The sequence below is a fragment of the Sander lucioperca genome, chromosome 8, assembly GCF_008315115.2.
Source record: "Sander lucioperca isolate FBNREF2018 chromosome 8, SLUC_FBN_1.2, whole genome shotgun sequence".
Taxonomy (NCBI): Eukaryota; Metazoa; Chordata; class Actinopteri; order Perciformes; family Percidae; genus Sander; species Sander lucioperca.
The window spans coordinates 37,219,618-37,246,958 of record NC_050180.1 but is presented as its reverse complement, the minus strand read 5'-3'; the positions used below and the strand labels follow the sequence as shown (position 1 = coordinate 37,246,958).

The 27,341-nt window shown below is 41.9% G+C and overlaps 1 protein-coding gene across 1 annotated transcript; it reads right to left on the bottom strand.

Moving 5' to 3' along the window:
• Positions 1-66: 66 nt before the first annotated feature.
• Positions 67-25,748, bottom strand: fam160a2 (family with sequence similarity 160 member A2). Its single transcript, XM_031278861.2, has 12 exons — positions 25,382-25,748; positions 16,515-17,025; positions 12,131-12,535; positions 11,630-11,860; positions 8,786-9,031; positions 8,146-8,313; positions 7,406-7,485; positions 6,193-6,356; positions 4,219-5,607; positions 3,099-3,277; positions 2,504-2,666; positions 67-1,914 (listed from the first exon to the last, which is right to left on the bottom strand). Exons 2-12 carry the CDS (start codon positions 16,641-16,643, stop codon positions 1,610-1,612), a joined length of 3,459 nt encoding a protein of 1,152 aa, XP_031134721.2. The 5' UTR covers positions 16,644-17,025; positions 25,382-25,748; the 3' UTR covers positions 67-1,609.
• Between the last annotated feature and the right edge of the window lie 1,593 nt (positions 25,749-27,341).

Below are 27,341 nucleotides of genomic sequence, written 5' to 3'. Positions count from 1 at the left end.
AAAGAGACTTCAAACACGGTATTAGGGGACCACTAAGGCCTATATAAAAGCATCCAAAAATCAGCATGTCATAGGACCTTTAAAGAATAACCATCTTATAAAACAAACTCCCAACAGACAATTGAAATCTTCAAAAGGTTGCTGAACGTTAAAGAAAAAAAGAGAATTTCATCTTGGCAAATGCTTTTAACACTGGGCGGCTGCGACTTCATTCAACCTCCGACACAAGAAAATAAATTAAATGCCGACCACAACACTGGCACTGACTCTGGCACATCCTCACATGCACATTCATACTTGGTACCCAACAATGAAATGAAGAGATAGTAGCGACAACACTAATAAAAATGGGTGTTAGTGTTAAAAAAAAAATAGCAGCATGTTAAGTTCCAAGATGAACAGTTGTACTGTATGTTCAGTTTGGCCCGTCTCATCCAAAGGAGACAATATTTTGAAGCTAACTTAAAATGGAAAAGCTGAAATTGAGATTGCTTCATTTTTAGCACACAAAGAAATGAAAAAAAAAGTGAGTGAATGCCTCACAAGGACATTTTTCAAATGTCAGTTCAAAGTAAATGGAAAATTCTTTCCCTTCTCACCTTTTTATGGCAGACTCTCTCAGGTCTTTTAGAAAGACTAAATGACAGACAAAAGGTATTAATTGTAAAGCAGTGCTGCCTTTCAATCCCGCAGCCTCCTTTATGGCAACAGGTGAATGGCTTACTAATGGCCTGAAGAGTTGGAGTCATTTGTTAAAATAAACCTCGCATACACGACGACAGACACACCTGCTCCCACACGTTGCTGATATGTCTAGAAAATGGTGCAAATGCAAAGGACAAACATGTTTAAAACAAAATATAATAAAAATGGTATTCATTACCCAAAGTTTTCCAGTACATTTTGTGTTGGCCGTGCTGATTCACAGGAGAGAGTGGCACTGTCCCTCGCCTGTGTTCCAGTTTTCATCTCTCTGTGAGCTTCCTCTATTGACCAGTTCTTGATAGAGGACCAAAGCAAAGACGAGCTTGTCGTACAGACGTGGCCAAAGCTGATGGGATCATTTTGTAGGTGATTGACGAGTCTACACTTTTAATGTTTTCCTGCCAAACTATTTTTGGCGTTTGTTATTAATTTTGTTGAGGACAAAAACCTTCTTCTCCTATGCCGCCTGAAAGCACCCTTTCAACTTAAAACATAAAGAGACTAGCACCAATATGTGCACCTATTTCTTTTATCTGTGGCTTTACCGTGTCACATTACACCATGACATGGTATGTGTATGTACAAGCTCCTAAATCTCAAGCATTTACTGAGATTTTCTGAGTATAGAATGTAAATATAATACATGATATGCACAATATCATAAGTTTACAGATGAGGAAAATGATTCCAGTCATATAGGTATCCTATAACAATTTGGTACAAAAATGCCACTGTTTCCATCTTGCTTTTTGTCAGAGTCATTGCAGACGACCCACTTTAGTGACAGAAAAGTCTCAGTGCTTTAGTCTGTCCTCTGGTGGGGGGAGAATCCTATATAACTCTTTTTTTACAGCCTAATCAAAAAGACATAGAGGCTAAGAGCTAGATTTAAGGAGTTTGCAGTCTATTCCTCTGCCTCCGGGCTGTGAGGGAAAGGCAGAGTGACGGCGTGCTCTTGAGCCAGGGCAGCCAGCTCCTTGAGGAACTCACAGAAGATAACGGCACAGTAGACGGCGTTCTTAACTCGCAGAGCCTCAGCTTGCTTCTCCAGGCCAGAGGCCCCTCCGCCACCCCTGAACAAAGCGCTGTGGAGTGATTGGCTGCCGTCCCGTACGTGTGCGAGGGCCAGCTGAGCGGCGTGCCGAGCCCGGGTCGGGCTGTTGGTGTGACGAAGGATCAGGTCTCCGAGAGATGGCTTACGACTCTTCACTGGAACAAGAGAACGTTAGGTTTACAAGTCAGCACAGTGCTAACAAGGATATGTGACTTGAAATTATTCTCAACTCAAGGTCCACTTACTAGTTTTTTTATTCAGAGCTTTCAAAGACTGAAAGCTCTGTAAAAAAACAAAAAAAACAACGTATCCGTATGAACAGACATTTTTTCCTTCAATTTAAGATTAAGTTATTAATAGTCATTATTGGGATCTGTGTCTCTTTAAAAAATAAATAAAATATTTGATGTAAATTAGTGGTCATTAATTCATCCGTTTTCTGTTTTTAATTCTTTTTAACTGAATGTAAAGCACTACTTCAGTGTATGAATTGTGCTTTATTAAAAAACTTGCCTTCACTTGTTTAAAGAAAAGATTTTAAATTAATAGAGAAATAACTTGTTCCATAGATTTCTGTGTGGAAATAAAGACAGCGACTTATCAATCTCACATTTTGAGTCCTTGGTAATTAACTGAATCACATGCAAATAAGTTAGTTCTTACAAACTGAGGAAATCTGATTCTGTTCCAGTTTAATAGCCGGATAGTGTAATATGTGTAAATGCCTCCTCTATCCATGCTCACCTAATGAATCAGAGCGCCGCAAGGTAGGAACTGCTGCAGGAGAGTCAGCCCAGTCCAGCTTGCCTCGGGCCACCAGGTACTGTTGGGCTTTCTTCAGCATGGCAGGGAAGTCCTCATGAGAGGCAGCAAACGCCTCGATACGGTTCTTCACAGAACCTAGAACCTGATGGGAGTCGGCGAAAAAAGTTTTGATTGTCAGTATTAGTATAGTACTGTCATTGACATAGTCAGTTTTATTTAAGACTGATCACTGTACCCAAACTAAAAGTGCTATTTTTTTTGTCCAATTCAGTATTAGTCATCCGTTGAAAAGAATGAAATATGAAATGGAATATGAAAAAGAAACTATGCAAATGCCTTGTGGGCCTGATCCTATTGGAACAGAAGCTAGCACAGAAGTGAGGTGGGCTGGAAACGGACAACTATGCCTACAAACGATAGACTAAAAGCCGCCATCACTTCAAGTAGAAATACAGAAACTTTATTGTGATGAGCATCTGGTTTAGAAATGTAATGCACTTAAGTTTAATAGACAGCACGGAGAGCATCCTTGGGTCAATACTGTAGGTCACAGGTTTGGCATGGTGCAGTGTACCTGGATCAGTGACTTGATGCTCGGCTGGAAGACCATGTTGGTGTTAAGCAGGAAGGAGCGTAGGAGGGGCTGAGGATAGCAGGCCAGCTGGGCCACGATGCCCGTGAGCAGGATGTTGACGTACAGCGAGTTTTGGAGCATGTTCTCCAGCTTGGCAAACAGAACCACCATGAATGGACCTGCACAGAGAAGGATCATTGAGTGGAAAGATACAACACACAATTTCAGCTCAGCTGCACGTGAATAAACTAGGGATGAAATAAAAAGGTGTCGGTTAACACTTTACTTGAAGTTTTTTACATAAGCGTGACATGACACTGTCATGACACTGTCATGACACTGTCATGACACTGTCATGAAGCTATTTTTAAATAAGCGAGGTGGCATAAAGGCTGTCAAAGTGTAAATAAAATAGGCAGCAGGGTGCTTTAACAGCTTGTAGAGGTTAAATGGGGACAATTAAACCTGCCACTGGTGAGAAAAGAACTGTAATCTATCCCCTATGATTTCAGGACTGACTTAATGAAAAACTGTGACAATGAAGAAACATTATTACAAAAGAGAAACATTGTTCAGTCTTGGTGTGTGGGTACTGCTGCTAAAAACTCTGCTAGTGGCACCTCACACCTTACTACTTATTTAAGAGGGCGGCGTGTGCGCTGACAGAGAGGCAGTTATTAATGCTAATGCTAGCTTATGCTACTTCCAAATACCCCATGTGGCGTTTTATTATCAGGGACATGTGTCCATACAGTGTTATTGAAAATACCAAGCTCGGAGGATGACACTGACCCAGGAACTGAGGTGAATAACCAAAAAGTCAGCAGCACTTTAGTGAAAAACAAATTCATCCTACTTGGGGATTATGTCTGAAGAATTACAGTTATGATTCAGTATTTGAACTAACAATGGAGTAAATCAAATTACCTTGATTACACATGCACAACTAGGCATAGGTTTAAAATAATAGAATATAAAAAAAATACAACCAACAAGTCATCACACTTTCAACAACACTGCCACTCTCTGCAAATAAAAAACGAGGTTAAAAACACACACACACACACACACACACACACACACACACAGCATCAGACTAACACCAACAATTGAGTCTCACCTGTGTACGGCTGGTAGGCAGGCTGATTTAGTGGTCTGGCAGGACTGCAGAGGCCCACCGCAGGCCCGTCTTCCTTGGTGTCACCTGTCAGCTTCACCTCCAGGGCCGAGGACAGCTGCTGCTGCTCCTCCTCCTGCCGCTCAGAGGATAGGGACTCTCTGGCGGTTTCCTCCTGCTGGCAGGCTGCTCTGCTGCGCTCCTTCACTCGGTCCTCCAGCTCCCTCAGCTCCTGTGTGAAGGCCTCGATGCTGATGCCCTGACCGTTGGAGTCTCCGGGGAGCGGCGCTTCTCCTGGTGCCTGCTCCAGCAGCTCCTGGATAAGACTCTCTACAGATTGTTGCGTCTGGTTGGCTTCTGGAAGATCTGAGGATGCACTGGGTGGGTTTGAGGTGTCGCTGGTCAGCAATTTGGTGTCAGACGTTGGCTGGGTGATGGAGCTTTGAGAGGAAATCTGGTTAGGGCGATCACCCATTTCACTGTTGCTAAAAATGGACTGCGGGAGAGTGGTGCAGCTTTGGGAGGAGCAGGTGACAAGGGATCCATTTTGATTTGCATTTTCATCCAAATACTGCTGCTCCCCCAAGTCTCTCTTCACTTTCTTTACCTCCAGTCCTCTGTCCCGATTGTCTGAGCACCCGTCCCCCTGCCCCGTCACTCCGTTATACATGGCCTGGTAGCTAACAGTGATGGCAGAGGTGGGATTGTGTGGTGCTGGGGACGAGGCGGGGTGGGAAGTCGATAAAGGGGCGGCCGAGGATGAGGAAGAGGGGACGAGATGAGGTATAGGCTTTGGCAGGAGCTCCTCTCTCTGCAGGCTGCGTTTCTTGGAGCGTGGCGTGAGGCTGATGCAGTTGTTTTTGCCGATTGTAACGTCCCACTCGCCGCTGTCCCGTTCTGAGCTGCTCCACTCGGCTCGTGCTGCAGCCACAATGGGCGCCCTCTGCTGGCCTGGCGGGGTGTTACTGCTTCCTCCCTGCTGGAAAGAGAAGTGCTCAGGGAACATAGCCATGGAGGGGTTGGACGTAGGGGGAGGTGGGGGTGGAGGAGCTGTGTTCGGGGAGGGGTTTTCTCCATCGTAGGGCGCCGACCAGTCGCGGCAGGCCCAGGAGCAAATCTCGATGCCCCGCCGGGCGTCTTTGAGGTACTCCAGGTAACCCGAATCCCAGTCCAGACACTCCGTGTTAGCCTGCTGCTGGTGCATCGGGCTCTCAGGGGACAGGGGGTGGGAGCTGGAAGGACCCGACTGCAGCGGCTCCATGCTGGTGGGGGTAGAGGGAGCCCCTCCTCCTGATCCACCTCCGCTGCTCTGTTGGCGGATGAAGAAGGATAAGCGGGATGGGGTGCTGGGTCTGGGTGGGGCTGGAGACTCTGTGGTGGGACTGTTCAGTACTGTAGGGTGAAAGAATACAGATGCAAACAGTTAACTCTCTCACACTGTTGGTAAGTTACATTACATAAAGAGTTACACATAAAGATTATGTGTATGATATAATATAGACTCAATGTAATTCCATTGCTAGACAACACCCTTGTTAACTTCCTGTCAGTTGATTTCATTCACATACACTGTAACAGGAAATCAACTTGGGGCCATTTAGAAAGTTTATGTTTACATCTGTGAAAAGGTCTATATAAAGATTTTAAGCTATCAGGCTACTGAACACAACCCGTTGATCTGATCTATACTCTTGTTGTCACTGGCATGTTGAGGTGGATGCGGATGCTGATTGTTGCCGTTACTTATGTACTTATTTATTTACATGGATGGGATAGACCGTAAAAATGAATTGCCCCTTCGGGATTAATAAAGTATTTTGAATCTGACATAACGTCTGTCTTGATTTGATATTCCAATAATTATGTGTGGACATTTCTGAAAAATGTTTTCAGTTGTTCACAAATCCACAGTTGTGTCACAGCCACAGCTAAAAGTGTAAATAGCTTTTTTTCCCCACACAGGTGTTTGTAGCTCACCTTTTCCCCAGAATGCACCGTCCTCGTCAGCAGAGGACCCTGCATTCAGCCGGCAGCACTCTGGGATCAGCGACAGGAACTTGTCTGCTGACTTTCCGTACAGGTCAGCCTCCCTGATAGCACGACGCTGACTCAGCATTACATGGGTACAGGGCAGTAGATACCTAGCAGCAAACACATACATGCCCAAACCATTAATAAACTCAGTCATTTTATACCACACACACACAAAACGATACCACATTTTATTTGGCAATGTTGGCTTTTCTATCTTGCTGTGACCGTTGGCAGTTACAAACTGTAGCTAACATGTTTATAAAGATTCTTAATCATCCTGGTGAGAAGATACCAAGAAGTACAAAGACACAAGCAGCTGTATTTGCTGTTTAGTCCTATAGACAAAAAGGCAAAACATACCTTGGAAGTTTGCAAAATGCTTGTTAAAATTTGAAATGTGAAGACAGCGTGTTCCCTATCTGGTTTGTGGACAGAGGAACGCCTCATTTTTCAAAATTCTAGAAGGAGGGCACACATCTTAGTGACACAAAGAGTGTTTCCTTGCAACTACGTAAAAGGCATTTCACAAAAAAAAATGTAATTGCGCATTCAAAGGACGCAGGTAGTACATCTACAAAAAAGATGAGGGGGGGGGCATTCTGTACACAGAAGACAGAGACTGACTTTCTGACACATACATCAACCTTCAGTTAATCTGAACAAGTATGGAGAAAAATATTCATTACTAGAGCCATGTTTTGCATATTAAAAGGTGCTCTAAGCGATGTTGGATGACGTTACTTCTTGTCGACGTTCAAAGTATTTTCAAACAAAACAAAGACTAGCTCGCTCCTCCCTCCTCCTCATCCCGTCCCCTCCCTTCTGTGCTTCAGCGCACTAACCCCCCCCCCCTCCCCAAATCCTTCTTGTCCGTTATTGGCTGAACACTGGAACATGGTTTGTGTATGTTTGCATGGTCCAGGTTGGACCACTTTGTTTTTGTTGGCGTGTGTGGACCCTAGGCTGTCTACAGAGACCGCGTTTTTTTTACAGTATGTTCAGGGGACCGGCAGCTCACGGCTATTGAGGAGATGTTTGCTGTATGTGACAAAACATGCTGTAGCCTAAAAAATGCGTGACATCGCTTAGAGTACCTTTAAATGAGCCTAATAAAAATATAACACCTGGGAGGACATGCTGAGATGTGCAGACATACCTGAGAACAAGCTGCAGCATGATGTCTTCACAGTTCAGAGACAGAAGAGTCCTGAAGAGGCTCAACGATACCATACAGAGCTGCAACACACACATAAGGAAACTAGTTGGAAACGTGTCCGGAGATAATATATACGAATGCCAATTTGCATATGATATGGTGTGATTGTCTTATTTTTGCAATTTTCCAAAAATCATAAAAACAAATCATAAATGCACAAAAAATGTGACACTTTTAACACTTCCTCTCATTTTTCAGGTGTATTTCAGTAATAAAACATTTCCCAGGATATACTGTATGGGTTTCCTGTGTTCAGTGGTACCGTCGTATTTAAATGTTACTGTGTGAGCGATGAACAAAACTACAAAAAGACTGAAGTTGTCAAAAAGCACAGCTTTCCTTCAAAGCTGAAATCTTTACTTTCTGTTTAATTTCCATTGTTGCTTTCTACGACAAAAAAATGACATTACGATGACGATTATTTGCACATTTCACTGTGGATTGTTTTTGTACACCGTACAATACAGCATGCATAGATGCAGGAGACGACATTTACTCTCCATGTTTGTTCTGAAAAACCAGATACTTCTGTATACTGCTGGAATCACTTTCAATCAATTTTTGTTCTCAGCCCAAGCACCACCCACACAGCTGAGTTCATACAAGGGCCTTGAAGCTCTATCAATCAAAAAACACACACACACACACACACACACACACACACATATATATATGTATACCCTTGAATTGCTGCTGATGCGTGTGAGTAATGTGTCCAGGATGGTGTCGTTGTCGTGGCGATGCAGCAGGAAGAAGCGCAGGAAGGTTTTGAGGAGAGAAGTCTCCGACACGCTGCGCAGGAAAAGGTCCAGGTAGGCGGTGCTGGCAATCATCTCATCCACCGACGACTACAAACACACACACAGCGGAATTTGTGTAAAAACTGTCCTATGAATAAGATGATGTCTAAGATTAAAAACCGGCAACGAGACAATTTCTTCAAATTTTCTTCTTCATTTTTTGCTTTCACTCACAATCTGACTCATCTGTTGAAGAACGGTCAGCAAACTACCAAGTTAACACAATTGCTCCCCCACTAATTCACTTCAGATACACAATAAATAATGTCTTCCAGTAACTCAAGAGCAGCCATAAACAAGTGGTCAATTTCCATCCGTGTGGTCCACCATATCCTGTTTTACTTACAGGATCAGTTTATCCAAATCACAAAAAAACTATTTTCCTCACATACCCTGAATGGTATCTGGCCGTGCATAGTTTGTGGTCCACAAAGCCTTTTTCTTTTCTAACATTAAAATAGTTTTAAAGTAAACTGGTGACAGGGAGGTCTGTGATAACTACTTCCCTTTCTTACTGTACCTTATGCAGCGCGGGGCCCATGACGGGTACGAGGAAGCCGTTGTGGAGGTAGTCCAGGAGCTGGGAGCGGACCAGGGGATGAGCAACCTGCACCACGGCATTGCAGAACTCCAGAGAGTTCATGAACAGCACGAGCGATGACACGCCCATCCAGTCCTCCCGCCGCAGGGCGTGCCAGTCGTCTCCTCGGACCTCAATCTTTCTTGGCAGAGAGGAGTAGAGAGCGCTGAGGCCCGTCGCCAACACCTGAGAAGAGACAGAGAGGCTTTAGATAAGACAGCTGTGGGTCAGTAGGTGGTTGAGGTGTCGGACAGCCCTCAGGTAAAAATGTGGGAGTATCCTTAAAGCACTATGGTTGTTTGTTATTAGGGCGTTTTGTTTTCTGTGAAAATCTCCACACAAAAAAAAGAAACGAGAGCTGAAACAATACGTCGATTAGCAGATTGATGGAAAATGATCCAACATTTTATAAACCAAATGATTAATCAGTTAATAAATTAAAAAAAAATTAATAATCAGCAAATTTGCAGCCGTATAATAAGTCCTATAGATCATACGGTCTGGAAACAAACAACCCCTACCTTACCTTCCCCGTTTTAGTCCCAGAGATGGCATGTTTATAATGTACATAATACTTGGCAGTGTTCTCTTTTATCTTGGCTGAAACACATTTTGTTTTCATAACACCACTAATGACCCTACAGAAATGTACAACAGCTCATTTAACCTATTGCAGTCTTAAGAAATGAGTTTGATAAGCACAATGACCTGCCAGTATGTATAGACATGATGGAAACGTCACAGATAAAAAGCCACATACTGTAAGCCCTAATGTTTTTGGATGGCATTTATGAAACTGTATTTTTGCTTGCTGGACCAGTGGAAACATATGATGTAGAAATCTGGACCCGTTAGCCCAACTGAGCAAATGCAAACAATTCATTGATCATAATTCATCAAAAAAAAAAAAAAAAAAAAAAGAGCTATGCACTGAGATTCCATGGGAGGAAAGAGGAGTGGGTTTGTGATGAGCACTGCTTACGGTACCACACAGTAAGAATCTATTGCTGCATCCACAAATGTCAAACAAAGTGGATTAGAATGTGTGAGCATGCACAGGCAGAAAATAGTGAGCCTCGGGCAGGGAGGAGCATTCGGTCCTTGATGCCACCTCCACTGGTCCTGCTAGCCTGTAAGTAGGTCAGACTGAAGCTGCTGGAAGGAGGGCGAGCAGAAAATAGCTGAGCTAGCTCTTTGAACACCAGAGTGAACAGGCAGAGGAAAGCAGTACTGACCATAGCATTAAACTATGGTATACAGCCACACTCATCACGCAACGCCGTCCTAATGCAGTTTTGAAGCTAAAAAGGTTGCTCGGTTGCTGTAATTTCAGACCAGATTTTGGCTGCAAAGACTGGATTCAGAACGATGGTCCTGACGTTAGAATGTGTGCACACAAACCTGCGCCTCGCACTGAGTCACTTTCAACATTAAATCCAGCAAGTTAGTACAGCCTTTTTTAGTTCAAAATACATTTTAAAGTGCAAAGTATGGCTCTTTAGTAACACCTAGTGGCAGCAGGTAGAAACTACAACAACACAGGCAGAAACAGCTCCAATCTTCTATATCCGTTTTGATCATTTACAGACTAAACGAAAATGTCAAAACAGACACCAAGTGTTTTTTTCTATTTTATCTGAAAGTAGAATTTTATTGCTTGAAATAATCATGGTTCATTTAAACGCGATCACAAATACATGGAAAACCATCATCTACATTATTTGTTTTTTTAGGTACCTGCTACATCAACTGCCATGTTCCATCATCAGGTTTCAGTTAAACTCTTTGATTACCTGTCCTGGTAGTTTAGCAGAAAAAGTAGTGGTTAGATATTATTGATTTGGTGGTGTTGAGTAAAGTGGTTATTTTTTTTAAATGCCTACACAAAGCCTTCTAAGTTGAGGCAGAGCTGATAGAATGTAGATAAGGATGAACTGTCTGTCAGAGTGCAAAGTCACGTCCTTCCCCTTCCATTATCACACACCATGACTGATGCATTGCATCGCCCCACACACACACACACACACCTATCACATCATTAAAGAGTAGGTCATATTTATGTGTATATAATATGGATGGCCCTTTTCTGTAAGAGCCAAAGTGACTATAAATAATAGAGCCAAGTTTGATATTATGCATAGTAATGTGAATTACTGTGCAGTCAGTTACAGTAAGAGTGAAAAAAAAGGTTTTGACAGGTTCTACATTTTCAAATGCTTCACTTTGAAAGAAGCTCAGTAGGATTTTACCTTGTGGATTGGAACTAAAAAACTTGACAAGGATATTGAGGATGTTAATAAACCATCAAACCCAAATGAATGGATCTCTGCCCTACTCTGTGAGTTATTAACAATTGAATAAGATAATTAATGAATGCCTGAATATGAGTCAAGACACTGTAATTTGCTTGATTATTTTTTTTTGTCCCCTATAGGTTCAGCTATCAAAAATATGCCAAAATACCAAAACCAGGTTGGAAATAATGTAGCAATATGACAAGTTGTGCTGGTTTTTAAAACAAATGGACAAAAACCTCGAACATCAATTTCTGTGGCCATGGTACATTGGAATTATCCTTTAACTTCACTTCAAATTCACAAACTCACAATATAACTACAACATATATAATTAAGTCAGAGCCACAACAGCAACAGTTTCTAGCTGAAGGCAGGAAGAAAATGGGAAGAAAACCTTTATTAACTACATCGTCTACTAAAACCCCAGTTAAAAGTCTAAAAAAAAAACTTTTCATAACAACATATTTTAATGAGCACCATCACTCACTGGGCAGAAGTAGGAGTTCTCAGCGATGTAACGCGCCACGGCCTCGTGGCTGGCCGAGGCCGCCATGACCAGCAGCAGTGCGTCTCGGGCCTGTTGTCCGATGGCTCCGTCCCGGTGGATGAACGGCACCAGGAGGGAGAAGATCAGCAGATTGGTGGAGCCCTGCTGAGCCGGTGCCGCCCGAAACAACATCTCTAGAACCACAGGCTGCCGGGCCATGGACACACAGATCTGGTGGGGATTCACAGAGTCACAATTATAAACAGTATTATTACACGGCTCGGTTGAATGCGACGGCATTCTGCGGTCTGCTAATTCTCCCCTAAAGTGTTCTATTGGAATTGCTGCCGTTTGTAGTCTCAATAATCCCACAGTCTGTTTTCGTCTTTAGTTTACGTTTTGCAAATAATAGCTAGAAGGCCAAAAACCAATAACTTCTTATGTAGATTCTAGGTAACGATATACACAATAGAGAAGTATACAGACTGTAGGTGAATGTACCTGATTGAGCAGCAGTACCAGGCTGTTTTCCAGGGCTAACGGACAACCAAGTTCTGGGTCAGCACAAGCTCCCAGCAGCCTCAGCAGGGGGTGGAGGATGGCTGTGTGCTGCAGCAGAGGCTGCTGGGACTGGCCGATGAGCATCTCAAACAGCTTGAGCAGCGCCCCCTGGCTGTCTGGGTCCAAGCCGCGGCGGAGGTGCCACTGAACCAGGCCCGCCAGAATATTCTGGGTGACCACCAGCTCCAGTATGGGGCCCATGGGTGCCACGCCGGGGGCACCCTCTGGGCTCTCAGCAGGCCGCTCCTCTGCCAGCAGACATAACATCTGGTCGGTGTGATTCCTCACTGCCGTCAGGTCATCGCTGGAGGATGAAGGCTCCTGCTGCTCCAACACCCAAGAGACCTGAATGAAGGAACAGTGTTTTAGTGTAATGTTTAACTCATTGCATGCTTAACATTGCTGCTGTCCTTGTATGAGGGTTGTAAAAGGGTAGCCTCATTCCATTTCAAATCAGTTCTTTAAAGTGCCCATATTATGAAAAAAACACTTTTTCTGGGATTTGGGGTGTTATGTTGTGTCTCTGGTGCTTCCACACACATACAAACTTTGAAAAAAAAACATCCATGCTGTTTAGAGTGAGATACGGTTTCTGAATGTGTCCTGCCTTCAGTCTCTGGGTGAGCTGTTCAAAATCGGCACGGCTTGTGACGTCACAAGCCGAAACGAGCTGGCTAACCGCAACCATTAGCTCGTAGCGTTAGCATGCTAACGCTAATGCTAACGCTAGCATGCTACCTCATTCTCAATAGCAAAGCGCTGCTACAACACACACAAGTTCACCATAATCTACAAAAGAACTACTTACATGTGCGCCCTCATTTAGAAGTCTCCCAGCTAATCCTGCCTTGTAACTGACCGAAGTTGTAGAAACAGCCTTTCTTTTACTGTCTATGGAGCTAGCTAGCTGACATGATCTACATCTGAGCTACTGCGCATGTGTGAGTGCAATCAAAGATAGTACAGAAGAAGAAAAGAGGTCTCACTCTGTAGCTAAAACAGAGACCAGCTGAAAAGAGGATCTGCAGCAGTGAGAGAGAGCACTGCAGTACAATAAAAATATGGTGTTTTTTGAAAATTAAACCATGTAAACCTATTCTGGTACAACCTTAAAATACAATTATGAACCTGAAAATGAGCATAATATGGGTGCTTTAAACATTAAAAATATATTCCAAAAAGATAGTAGGCTATTATATAAAAGTTTACTTCCAATTTTTACAAAATCATTTAAATTAATTTACTAAGATCTAAATACGTTGACAGATAATATAAATGCAATACAAAGTAATTACTGGCACTGCAACACAGTTATTTTTTGAAGATAAAATGCAACAAAATTGCATAATTGTGGTGTGGAAAACAAAAGACAAATGAGAGGTTTCGCAACAACAATTTATCAAAGGGTCTACCAGTCAGCATGACTACAGCAATTATGAATTTACAGAGCTGCAAACAGCTTGAGCAGATAAAGATGTGCTTCTTTGTGTTTATGCAGCTTGAAGTTTGCGGTGAATGTTGCACAACACATTTGTGTTTGCAAAAACACACTCTCCCACAAGATCTGTCTGCCACTTTTTTTTTTTTTTTTTATTCTCATATGCACTTACATGTAACTGGATTATCGACACGTATACCTCTATCCTCCCCTTACAAACTAGGAAAACATGGAGGATTGATATTTCAAAAAATGTACAGGGCGCTCCACTTTCCTTCCACCAAAACACATGCAGGTTAGGTACAGTATGGTACTAGTAATCATTTAGTGACATGTAGTACTTTAACATCTTGTGAATATGTTGCAATTTAGTTGCAAGATATCCACCTATTAAGTCTGAACAAATTACACACACACACACACACACACACACACACACACACACACACACTCATATGTCTAATATTGCCTCTGAGGAAACTCAGTCAGTGATTGGACATAAGCCAGTCACACTGTTCCAGTAGACTGACTACTCCCATTAGCACTGGCACAGCTAACTGAATGTGTGAACATCCACACTTGGTGTCTGGACAGATTATCATTCACTAAAACACGATGATTATGATAACCAAAAGTGAATATTTACTTTTGTATTTACACAAGCAAAACAAAACTAAACATGCAACAAAAAAAAGTCAACCATTGTAAATGACTGATGAGTGTGGGTGTAACAGATTTAGTTCTGAAATGATTAGCCATTAGTTTAGAAACGGAAAGTGAAGTCATTTATCAAACAACAATATTTGCTGGTTCTCGGTTCTCAGATATGAGGATGTTAGGCTTTTCTCTGTTTTATATAATTGGAAGCCGAATCTTTGGACTGTTGGTTGGAGAAAACAAGCACTTTAAAGAAGTCAGCTTGAGGTCTGGGAAATGGGGATTGTCAAACGTTTCCCTGTTTTCTGCCTTAACAGGGTGAACCAGGGGTTTTTCAAAGTCTGACACTGTGGGCCCCTCCTCAGACACAAACGAGACAACTTGAGCCCAGTTTTTTTTAGCCAATATTTTGTTCACATTTTGGCACCATGGCCGAACTAGCAGTTCCTGTTTACAATGTACCCATGGACGTACAGACAACCATCACTGGATTATTTTGACACTGAAGATAACTTAAAAAACGTGAAGATGTTTAGGCAAGTTCTGGAGTTATAAGGAGAGTCTGTTTTTCTGTGATTTCTGAGTGGATTTTTTTTGATGTTTCTATGCCATAACATCAGATACAGTATAATGATAGCCTCAGAAAGTGTAAGTCACACTGAATCCAAAATATTTTTTATCATGTCTGTGTGTTCAGAAGTGACTGAGTGATGACTCAGAGAAGGAGGAGTGAGAAATGGACAACTCACCCAGAGGAGGTGGGGTTTGGATAATATTCCATCTTGTGACTTGTTTAAAAATCTTTCTACTTGATGGTAACGGTGAGCATAGCAGAGATGCTGTCTCCACATCTCAACCATTAAGTTGGTGAGTAAAAAAAATGATTCAGCAAACCAGTGGCGTAGGCAGAAATAGTATTTTGGGCGGGCCAGTACAAAAGTGAGTGGGCCATTTTCAAAAAGATGTAGCAAAAAGGACAAATTGAAAAAAAACAGCAACAATTTTACCTTCCAACATACTGCATTACAACGGCAATAGCAGTACTGTCTACAACATGCTCAACCAACAAAGCTCAGTCTAAAAAGTTTTTACACAACAATCAAGGCTAAAATATATTTGCACCGGCAGAACCAGCAGCACTGGCTCTGCACAGCACTGTTATAAAATTAACCATTTTATTGCACAAAGTGGCAACTAAACATGAACCCAAACCACAGAGAAGGCATTTACATACTGCATGACATAGAATAGCCTACATCAGACAGAAATCACACATATAACATATCCTTTGAACAGCATTGTTGCTTCAGGACTATGGCCAGCAGTAAAAGAAAAACTTCCAGCCAAGCATTGTTTGAATTATGAAAGATATAATGAAAAGTGGCCAACAAAGCGCCAAATCTTAGACAGTGTATGGAGTCCACGGCAGTGACAGGATCAAATAAAAATTAAAAACTACGTCACTTACAGATAAGTTATATTCTTATTTAATGTGGGCAAAACACAAACGCGTTTCAGCTAGAAGCCATCATCTGTGTTCACGATTTCTTACTAAATAGGAAGGTTACTAGGTTACTTAAATAATAACGCAAGACGCATGAAACATGTTTTACTTAATGTTACCTCTGTGAGGGCTAGCACTCAAACAAACTCCTCTCTCTCTGATGGGCTGTCAGCTCTGCTGGGGAAATGTCTGCACATGCTGCAGAAAAGCTCGTCCTTATTTACACTGTATTCCATCCAAGAAAACTGTCCGTACCACTTTAAAAAGAAGCCATTGTTGTCGCGGTAACTTTTAACAGTACATTGCTTAACACATCCATGGTACATTGTCTAAAAAGCCAGCTAGCTAACGTTAGCTGCTGAAGGCAGACCGGAGAGACTGCCTGTTGTTACCATAGCAACCACCTACGTTCCGAAGGCTTCCTATTTGTTTGATCGTTATTCTATGGTTTAATCCGTTTCGTTTTAATCAGAAGAGAAGACACATTAAAACACACACAACTAGTTCTGTTACCATTTCTTTTTTTACATACATTTGAATATTCTTCACAACTAAACGTATTTTGATCAAACTTGGCTGGACGGGCCAGTGAGTAAAGTGGGTGGGCCAGTGCTGCCCTGGCCCATTACTGACTACGCCCCCTGCAGCAAACTAATACCCGGGTTGTGAAAAATAAAATACGTAATTTTATCAAAATTCCCAAAAGAGGCGTGTTTGCAGCTCACCTGTCTCCAGTGGTTCTCAAACACCATGAGGCAGGTCTCCGGGTCAGCAGTGCAGGGGCTGGAGGGGGCGGCACTCCGGCCAGACCGACTCCCCGGAGCGCGTGGATTCAACCTGCTCAGCCAGCTCATTCTGGATCCGGTGAGAGGCAGGTCAAAGGTCACAAGAACTTAAATATGAGAGGACTTCCAGTAAAAAAAAAAAAAAATAATAAAAAAAAGGTTGAAGTATGGAAGCAACAGAATGCAAAAAAGAAATGAAGAGGGAAGAAAAAGGAAAAGATGAGGGAGGGAGGAGGAGAGGGAGACGGGGAGAAGGGGGGAGGGGAAGTGTTTCCAAACAGAGAGGAGGGGAAGGAAGTCTGCTGCAAACGCGCTGTCACAGCCAGTCAGTGTACATCTAGGAAAAGCCGCTGCTGCTTCAGAATCTGTGCGACCCTGTCCGCCCTGTAGACCCTGTCATCCAGTCTGAAGCCAACACCACTCCATAGCCAGTCAGGACGGCCACTCTGCTCTGTGTAAACAAACACGAAACATATGTAAACCTGCGGGCACAAACTATAATGCATTTTCACAACCTTTTAGAGTGTGTGATAGAGCGAGTGAGAGAGTGACGGCAATTAGGTTTAGTACAGTTAGTACAGACTCTAGAGTTATAGTGAAAGAAACAAAGTGTGTCCCCTGTATTTTCTGACCACGTGGGAAATCTGTAGCAGGAAAAGTTAACCCTCTCCCTGATCTCATGTTGTTTATGGAGAAGGAGAACCATGAAATGAGTAGGGGGAAATGCAACGTAACGCTAAGTGTAGTTACATTTCTCGAGAGGTGCACGTCAGGCTCAGCGTAGGGTCCGGCGTAGGGTCCGTATCTCCACGTACCTACGTACGTAGCCACGGCGTAGATTTAACGCAGAAGCATGAATCACGCTTTAGTTTGGTGTAATAGACTTATGTTTCAGTGGGTCACACTTGGCTAAAACTGATGGGAATCCGGACTAGTCTGAGCTAGTGCAGTGTTTTAGCTTACACTAATGCATGTCTGACGCCCACCACTTTATCAATAGTCTGAAAGTGTATTATTCATGCCAGCAGTCCAGCTGGGAAACATGACTAAAATATTTAATCACAGTAGATTTAGTTTTGCATCGTGATATCCAAATAGACATAATGAAAACATTTTCTTAAAACTTTGCAAAGAACATTTTTATTGATAAAAATAACCAGATGAAAATGTCTGTTTTGGCTAATCCAGTTAGTTAAATGTCAATTATATATCTGTTAAATTGAGATACATAGATGCAAAGAAAACACAGTCTGGTATTTCCATAATGCAGTCCTTCTACTCATTCATTTGCAAAACAGCAACATGAAATGGTCTCATACAGCCAGAGATATTAAAGTGATGTAGTGTATATCAAAACACCCATTTATTCAGAAATCATTTCATTTATGCTGAAGAGCATCTGTGTTTTTTCCGTGTTTTCCTAAACAAACAGCCTCTACAGTATGTTGTTACCAGGGAAACCATTTTGTCCTTCTGTGGAAAAGCTACATCCAGTCCACCTTCTGCTCAACATGGGAGAAACTGTCTGTCCTGTATTATGCATGCCCATTTCAAGCATATTCCTTGCATCAAAGTTGACGACAGATTGATCATTAAAGATTATAAACTTACGAGATGCATGCTTTCCTTCAATGATTTTTTGCCCCACAACCATATTAATATTCAGTGTGTTATCAAAAGAGACATTTTTTTGAAAAATAAACCATTAAATGGCACTTTCTGGAGAGTTTTGTGCAAAGAAATGGAGAAATTGAGTCTTACATGATATGTGCAAAACTGCAAGGTTAAGAGCCTATACTTTGCATTGTTGTAGTATCAACAGGTATTAGGGCATTTAGCATTTACATTACTGTTAATCAGTCATCACTTGATTACACATTGCATTACCTTGTTATAATAAAAATAATAATAGTGCCACATGAAGAGACAGTACAGCATATGACAGTAGCAACAGCTGAGAAGATTTGGGTCTGTGGTGATCAGGTCCACCTCACACAAACTTCCTTCTCCCATTCTCTCTCCTTACTACCACACCCACACCAAAACACACCCACACCCACACCAGCCCACATTACCACGCCCATGCAGCCCCACCCACGGACACGTGCATTCACTAATTACATTTGTGTACAGATGGTGAAATAATATAAGCAGTACCTTATGTAACAGATTTTTAAACATTTAATGTAACTGGCAAACAATGCTTTCTACTTTTTAAAGAGCACACGTTTATAACAAATTTTTATTTATGCCGTTTGTATGTGGTAAAAAGACTTCAATTCCTGCATTCTGATACATTTTTAGGCACCAATTTATGGTAAAAATGTCAATATTTATTGCAAGGAAATCACAAAATTCTGGTGGCAGGTAACAATTCAAAATACAAAATATAATGGAATATTATTATATTCAGTAGTCCAGTAAGGAGGCTTTCACATCCGGGACATGGGCCGGATACAACAACACTTGACCCTAAAGTTCAGTTGTTTGTATGATTGACTTAGGCTACTTAATCAGTGATGTTGAATATAGCCTAGAGTGTAACGGACCACCACAGTTCATACATACATGTGAACCGTGGATTAATTGCAGAGTTTAATCTACATAGTGTAAAACTACTACGTGAATGGGGCATAGCAGAAAGACAGAGCAGAGTGACGCTGCTTGTTCAGGGTTTTCATGTGTACTCCTATAGGCCTACACTTCGCATCAGGCGTTAAAACCAACTGTACCGAATTAGACTACTATTTAACGCGATAACGAGACGTTTTTAACCGCTAATGAAACAGTCTCAATTTAATACGGATGCCGTCAGACGGCCGCGCGGACAGACAGCAGTCGGAGTTCCGGCAGAGCACTGCGCCGGTCAGCAGCGGCTTCTCACTGTACAGCCGGTCCCCCAGAGCAGCATGATCACCGGGAGGGTCCAGCCTGAATCCTGCAAACAGAGATCCCGTTTGAAGGGGACATGATTGATTTTGACTGAACGTCCCAACCTCTGATCGGGTCGTAGTAAATTAAGTACCCTAAGTTTAAGATTAGGTGTTGGTCATTCTCAACACCTTTCTACCCCCCCCCCCCCCCCCACACACACACACACACTTATCAACTCTGGACTCTGTGCTGCTGCCAGCCTGTGTAACGTACGTTACTCACCATCGATCGACTGTTAGCTTCAGCTGGATAACGTTAGCTGTCAACCTCCCGACTAGCTAGTGATCTAGCGAGGATTAGCCCTTCAGACCACAGTGGACTTCAGTGGACTCTCCATCCAATCTCCCGACTGGACCTTCATCTACCACAACTGCCGGAGTCTTTCAAATACATGTACTCCCTGTCTCCGCCGATCACTTGGTAGCGTTGGTCAGCTGTCAGCTTACACCAGTTAGCTTCTGTTAGCTTCCGCCGACTGACGGCTCGCCCAGCACATCTGTTCGCTGTAGAGCTCTTTTAGCCATGTTTCCCGGCTCAACACTAAGTTAGTGTGGGCCACTACCTTTCTGTACTGCCGAAAATGGTGCTCCTAAAATATTCCTCAATGCAACTTCTCAACGTCATCTGCTACGTCGCTTCAGCTTGCATTGCCAACATAAAATCCGACTGAGCATGTCAGGTCGGCCAAAATGAAGGCCGACAGCTCCTCCAACAGACGATGGCACGGAACACACCGAACAGACTCGAGTCACTGACCTCGCCAGACTGTCCAACGGCCGGTTATCGGTCCGGTGTGTAGCTGCCTTAAGAAAACATAAAACAGTGCCCAGATCTCCCAACAGATCTTAGTAGTTTTTATTTGAGAATATGAGATAATTAACATGGTCAGAGCTAAATTGTATGCAAAGTATGTTCTCTGTAACTCTGTTGATAAACCATGTGGTTGAACAGTTTTGCATGTCATCGCAAGCGGAAAAAAGATAAAAGAGGAAGCAGCCACAGTGAACTGATGAAGAGTTCCAGTTTGGGCTCAAACTGGCTACAACACGTACTTTTTAATCAGACAATTCAGCTGTTAAAAACACCTGCAAGGATTGAACCAATGTCCAAGATATGAAACAAATCCTCACGCTGCACCTTTGTGCACTGCCAGAGCCTCTCTCTATGTGTTTATATGTATTTAAGTAACAGGGTTACTGTCGACTCTCTGCAGTAACCCGATTACTTCAACATTATGTAAACTTGAAACTGGTTTCTTTAACTGGGGAAATGTATTATGGAAATAGGCTGTCAAAAGTATTTTTGAGTGTGAAATACTGACTTATTACTGGTTTATTACTATTATTACTTATACTGGTTATGGTTGATAAATATTCATCGTTTTTCCATAACATAGCTAGAGATGCTACTTCTGCTATCACATCCTAAAAAGCTCCACAAATATTTGCTGGAAGTAGTACATTATATTTAGTCATTTATTGTGAGGATTATTTGGAAAGGACTGAACAGATGGATCAACATTGGAGAAGTATATTATAATGCAGTAACCCAATAACCCTTTTGATGCATTTTTTTAAAAATGTGAACCAACATCTGATACCCACCTTTCCAACATGCCTATTTTATACCTAAAAGAAAGATTTGCTTTGGGGAGAGAGAAGAGAAACTTGGTTATCAAAGTTAGATTTCTGCTGGAGAAACCTGATTTCCTTGTAATGCATTAAGTCCAAGGTTAATGTCACAAGCATTAGTTATTAAAGTGCTCATATTATCATAAGCGGAGTTTGACATTCGAGCCAGGGGGGGCAAAAAAAAAACGAGCACATATGGACAAAACAAACATGCTAAATAAACATATGTTTATTTTTAAAGAAGATTTTAAATTACATTCTAACAATTTAACAACTCGCCCTTATGAAATCCAATCGCAGGACGGCTGTCTTGGAATGCAACAGACAGACGGTGGCAAACTGCCCCGACACTTAAATTCAACTAAAATGTAACAGTGAACAATCAGTGTTGGACCTCCAGTCTGTTGAGATGCCTCTCCAAACGCAGAAACCAAGCGCAGTCCCACCATAAAAGGTTAAGACACGTTAAGAAAAAAGATCCGTATTTTGCCGTAATCCAATGACACGAAAAAAAAAGTAATCCACAGCGATCAGGAGATCCACTTCGCCGTTTAAACAATGTGGAATAAAAACGTATAAAAGTCCAAATATACACAATACACACGCAATCAATTAGGAAGTTGACAGCAAATTTATATACATGGCATTTAGGAAACCTTTATTACAATGTTGGCACGGTAAGATGTCCAGACTAGTGCAACAGTAATTTTATTTTTTTGCGTCCTGCATATGTGTCGACAGGTCTCAGGTGAGAGCCAGAGCCCTGAAAAAAATTATTACTTTTTACTAAAGCAGTAGGCCTATATGAAATCAGATGTATTACCTACCACCATTTAGTTGTTTTGTGTTATTTAAAATATTTATAATATATCTGGTCATGCCATGAAACAATGCAATTACCCGCTTCAGCCTGCCCCCCCCGCAAACTCCGCGTATGCATATTATGCTTTTTGGCTTTTCCCCTTTCCATTATTGTGTTATATATCTTTTTTGTGCACGTTATAGGTTTACAAAGTGAAAAAGCCCAAAGTTCACCCCAAAGGGACTGACCATCTTCCAGAGAAAACACTGTTCACAAACTGCTCCAAACAGCTCTGTTGTAGTCCAGCCTTTACTTCAGAGACAAACATGCTTCACTTTGTAACACACGTTATAATGCTCGCCTAGCTGCTAGCGTGGCACGCCCTCAAACTCTGCTTCTGACTGACTGGGTAGTAGTCCTTACCTAAGTACTGAGCATGTGCGACTCCCAACAAAGATGGAACAGAAGTGAGATGTCTCACTCTGTAGCTAAAACAGAGAGCTCAACACACAGGGTGAAAAGAGGAGCTGCAGCAATGTGCAGTACAATAAAAATATGGTGTTTTTTGAAAATTAAACCATGTAAACCTATTCTGATATAACTTCTAAATACAATTATGAGCCTGAAAATGAGCATAAAATGAGCACTTTTAATGGACCTGAAAGCTATTTGTGTGAATTTGTTTGCTTTTATGTCCGAAGTGTTTGAATAAATGATCATTCATAAAGAGCCCTCTGGTAGGTCCAGAAAGGTTCAATAGGTTAACGGGTTTAATGCACACTGCTAGTATAGATTGTGTATTATTAATGACCACATAATGTGGACTGAAGTCACATGACTTGGACTTGGGTCAGACACGAGTAACAGATTTGATGACAAATGAATCAATAATGCGCCATGGTTTTCTTTGTTGAATTTCTAATACACCAGCTGTATGAGTAGACCTAACACAAACAGCGCTGAAAAAGGCAGGTCAAGTTAACGTCCAGGCTTCTTTAATGATTAACCAGTCCTCAGCGGGTGAGTCAAAGTTAAATCTAATCTTTTCTTTAAATGCACTAAATGAACCCATTCACTACAGTGGAAAGTGGAGGGAAACTCAGCCCACAAAGAGTCGAAACAGAGAGATAGGCTATCGACCGCAAAATGACGGACTGAAAACAAGTTCAGTGAAAATGCAGTCTATGATTCAGCATAATTGCAATTAAATGCACGTCTGCCAATCTGCAAATTCAAAATGTGTTTAATTTTCATGTCACATGCACACACAACTATAAAAAAGCACCCATAAAATGAGTTCAAAGTTCAACTACAGATTCCACTAAAGGAAAGCTGCCATCATAAAGACAATAGAGTTTGTCAAAGGTTAGTGGTTAAACACGCCATAACACAGCTAGTCTTGACTGGTATATAATCTCACACCACAGTGTCTAAAGGCCAAGATATACTCGCTCACATGTTCAGACAGAAGTGGAGAAAAGCTTACTGTGACTTCTTACAACAGACAAACTGACAGCCACACCTGCTTTCTGCAGGAATTTTCAAGGTGCACAAAGGTTTAAAAACAGGCAGAGCTCCAAGGAGTCCTTCCCTTTCCTCACATTTCTACTTCTGTCCCTATCTGTTTTTACTGTTGAACTTCACTGATCACATCTGTGTTTGCAGTGGTAGAGGCAGGGAGCTTTCATAGCAGCAGCTGCGACAGGTATGAGCTGATACGGACTTCCCCTTCGACCAAATGTGCATTTTTAAGTCAGTGGCAAAGCTGATCTTAAAATACACCAGAAAAAGGTGGCTACCTTTGTCCTCCTGTCTAAAGGCAAAATTATTTAGGCCTATTTCCTGCGGCCTGTTTACTAATCTCCCGTACCAACAAATACTTCCGCTCTGTAACCCCCACCACTCACCAGCATGACAACCAGCTTCTCTGCCCACCTTCAAATATTATCTATATAAAAAGAAGTGAAGTACGTAGCCTATAACTTGCTTTTTTCTGACATGGAACCCAATGCCTTATCCAAACTTATTCTGAGAGACTAGATTGCAGCCTTCAAAGTTAACTTATGGCACAACTACACTCCAGAAAACAACTACACTCCAGAAATTTCACAAAAATATTGTCATGGCTCTACTCTGGTGGGTCACTTTTAATGAAAGATGTCAGTGACTTTACCCAAGTGAAGCAGACAAACTTCAAATGCAAACTTATTCATTTTGTCTTAATACAAAGTAGCTGTACACAAACTTTGCCTATATTAAATGCAGGCCAGTGTTGCAATTAGCAATGACTTTCATTATCAATTAATATGCAACTTATTTTCTAGATTGATTGCATAATTGTTTGGTCTATACATGTCAGACAATGCCAGAGCCCAAGGTGAATATCTAAATTGCTTGTTCTATTAAAGATATTTAATGTACTGTTGTCGAGAGAACCAGCAAATATTCACAATGGAGAAGCTAAAACCAGTGATTTTTCTTGGCATTTTTGCTTGTATAAAAACTGATCAATAGTCCACCTTGTTGCTGATTCATTTTTGTGGATCGACAAGTACCGATAGCCTAATCGTTTCAGCTCTCATGCTCTAATGCGATCTAAAATTAGCTAAATTATTTGAGCATGAAAATGCAATCTTGACCTTGCTAATGACAGCCTTGGGTTCAGTTTGTCAAAATAGCAAAATTATGATTTAAAGCAGGAGGACAAAGACTAAAAAAAGACGAGGAGTCTGATGAAGTATTTGTTGCTTTCCATACTTTTCAATACTACAGACACATTTCAGTCAATACTATTGATATATTGACATCTAGCCCTACACTTGAGTGAATTAATAACTATCATAATGTAATCTGTTAAATTACCTTCAGATATTCGCCTTTGATTTTCGATTTGATTGAGAACTGATCTACTCAATTTGGAGAGTTTAGATTACAGTTTATTGAAGGATTAAGTGTTTTTGCCACAGCTCACAAGGGTTAAAGATAACTACCAAAGCAAAGTTTCAGGGAAAACAATATCCTCTAATTTAATCAGGACGTTCACAGATTGTATCATGCAAAGTCAGCCATCAATCACTGCAGTGTTTTGGGTCATGTGTCCCCTTCAGTCTGACAATGGGGCACCTAGCTCTCAACCCTCCACAACATTGCCTTTACACTGATGGGTTAATTAACGTTATCTAAACAGCATTTGGGATTTACACCTGATCCTGTAGTCATCATCCTGCGCCAGATCTCACATTAGCCAACCCAAGCGGCTTACGTTAGGGTCCGCCGAAAAACAACAACCAATGCATTTCAATAGCGAGATGATGTAGCAAGCTAGTTTGTAACGTTACTGCAAATATAATTAGCTATCTTAGAAATGTCAACCATGTTATGTGGTCAAGTCATCAAGTTGTCTGTGCACTGTAATAGAAGGTAATAAAATAGTTATTTACCTTTAATATTTGTGGGAGTCTCAACAGTTGTTGCGAGGTCCTGATTTCCACGGATACCTGCTAGCTGGTTGCTAGTAAGTTAGCGCTGGTAGGTTGCTAACGACTAGCTGCTAATGAATTCCACAATGTCAGAGCAGTAAACGGATGACCAGCGCGCAAGTAACCTGGAGACAACTGGCGAACTAGACCATATTGAGCCGGGGAAGCTAACAAATTAACCACTCCTTCATTCGGGCAGCTGTGCATCCTGTTAGAGACAGATAAACATCCCATTTGATGATTTCTCAAACACTCTTCCCTTTCCCGCAGCCATCTTACTTTAACTCCTCCCACACGACTCCTCTGACTCACACCCACAGCGACACTGCTCCTCTCTGCTTCGCCCTGCTGTCTGAAGGGTTTGAAGTGCCATTATTAAGAAGAAAACATGGTGACCCAATTCTGTACTAACTGACAAATGTACATTGTGTACTAACCGTTCTATTTTGGTCTTTAGTAGGCCTACGCGAGAAACTGACTAAAATGAGAAATCAGTCTTTAAAGCAGCTCATGATGACTGAACATCATTCTTAAGAATTGCGAGAAATTGGTTTGGAAGAAGTATCTCTGAAGAGTATTTTAGAAGTAGGATCAAGTGGGAGGGGAAAACGTTGTTTGTTTAAATTTTTAATAGACACTGGACTGTATAACAGGATATAATGCACTGCGGTGCTAGTTCCATAGATGGCAGCAATGCAACTTTTTGGATGCCGGCTGCCGTAAAATCCCAAAGAAGAAGAAGAAGAAGAACATCATTCTTGATCCTGGAAATAGTAATTTGACAAAACAACTCAAAGTCTATAAGTCTTTCATGGCCTTCTTCAACCATATGGCATTTCATCAGTTTGCTTTGCTAGTTGCTAAAAAATATGTTGTGACCTCAGTAGCTGCTAACTTTGCTCATCCTGTATTGGGCACTCCAATTTATTATTATAAAGACAGATTTAAAAACAAAATACCAAACGTAGGCCTAATGGTCAAAATTGAAGCAACAGGCCGAGATACCCTGACTTTTGTCCCCCACTATGGGTCAATTCAATTTAATTTTATTTATAGTATCAAATCATAACAAGAGTTATCTCAAGACACTTTACAAATAGAGTAGTTCTAGACCACACTCTATAACATACAAGGACCCAACAATTCAAGTAAATCCCCTAAGAGCAAGCATTTAGTGCGACAGTGGCGAGGAAAAACTCCCTTTTAGGAAGAAACCTCGGACAGACCCAGGCTCTTGGTAGGCGGTGTCTGACGATGCCGGTTGGGGGTGTGATGAATAGTGGCAATAACAGTCACAATAAATATAATGGAACAGTGACTAGAAATAGTTGTAGTAGTTCATGGAATAGCAGGGCGTTACAGGACGTAGCAAGGCACAGCAGAGCATAGCAGGACGTAGAAGGACGTAGCAGAACACTGAAGGGCACCGCAGAGCGTAGCAGGGTGTAACAGGGCATAGCAGGGCGTGCATTAGGACTACGGCGACAGCTGCAACCATTATTTTGGTGCCACCCTAATCCAAGGAAACATGCTGGGCGGAAAAAAAACACAAGGACTCCGGGGAATAAGCTCAGTAACAAGCATTTCTGGGACATGGATGCACACAAATGGAAAGAGAGAGGAGAGAGAAGCTCAGTGTGTCAAAGGAAGGAAGTCCCCCGGCAGTCTAAAACTATAACAGCATAATTAAGAGAGACAGGTTAAGGAGAGGAGCCTGGTTGGGCTAGAACTCTCCCCAACCGGATCGGGCTGTACTGGCCTGCCTCCCTCTACTTTGATTATATTATTGATTATATGGTAGCTGAATCTGACGACTATGACAAGAAGCAGGTGGGCCGGGCTAGGCAGACGCTGCAACTCCTCACTCCATAACTATAAGCTTTATCGAAGAGGAGAATTTTAAGGCTAAACACCATTAGAC

Bases quoted from the DNA above. Each gene is read 5' to 3' on its own strand.
- fam160a2 (XM_031278861.2), bottom strand. From the start codon at position 16,643: ATGAGCTGGCTGAGCAGGTTGAATCCACGCGCTCCGGGGAGTCGGTCT. The intron at 2,667-3,098 runs GTACACTGCACC...GACTCCCATCAG, and splicing joins GCATCAAGTCACTGATCCAG to GTTCTAGGTTCTGTGAAGAA. The intron at 1,915-2,503 runs GTGAGCATGGAT...CTCTTGTTCCAG, and splicing joins GCGGCGCTCTGATTCATTAG to TGAAGAGTCGTAAGCCATCT.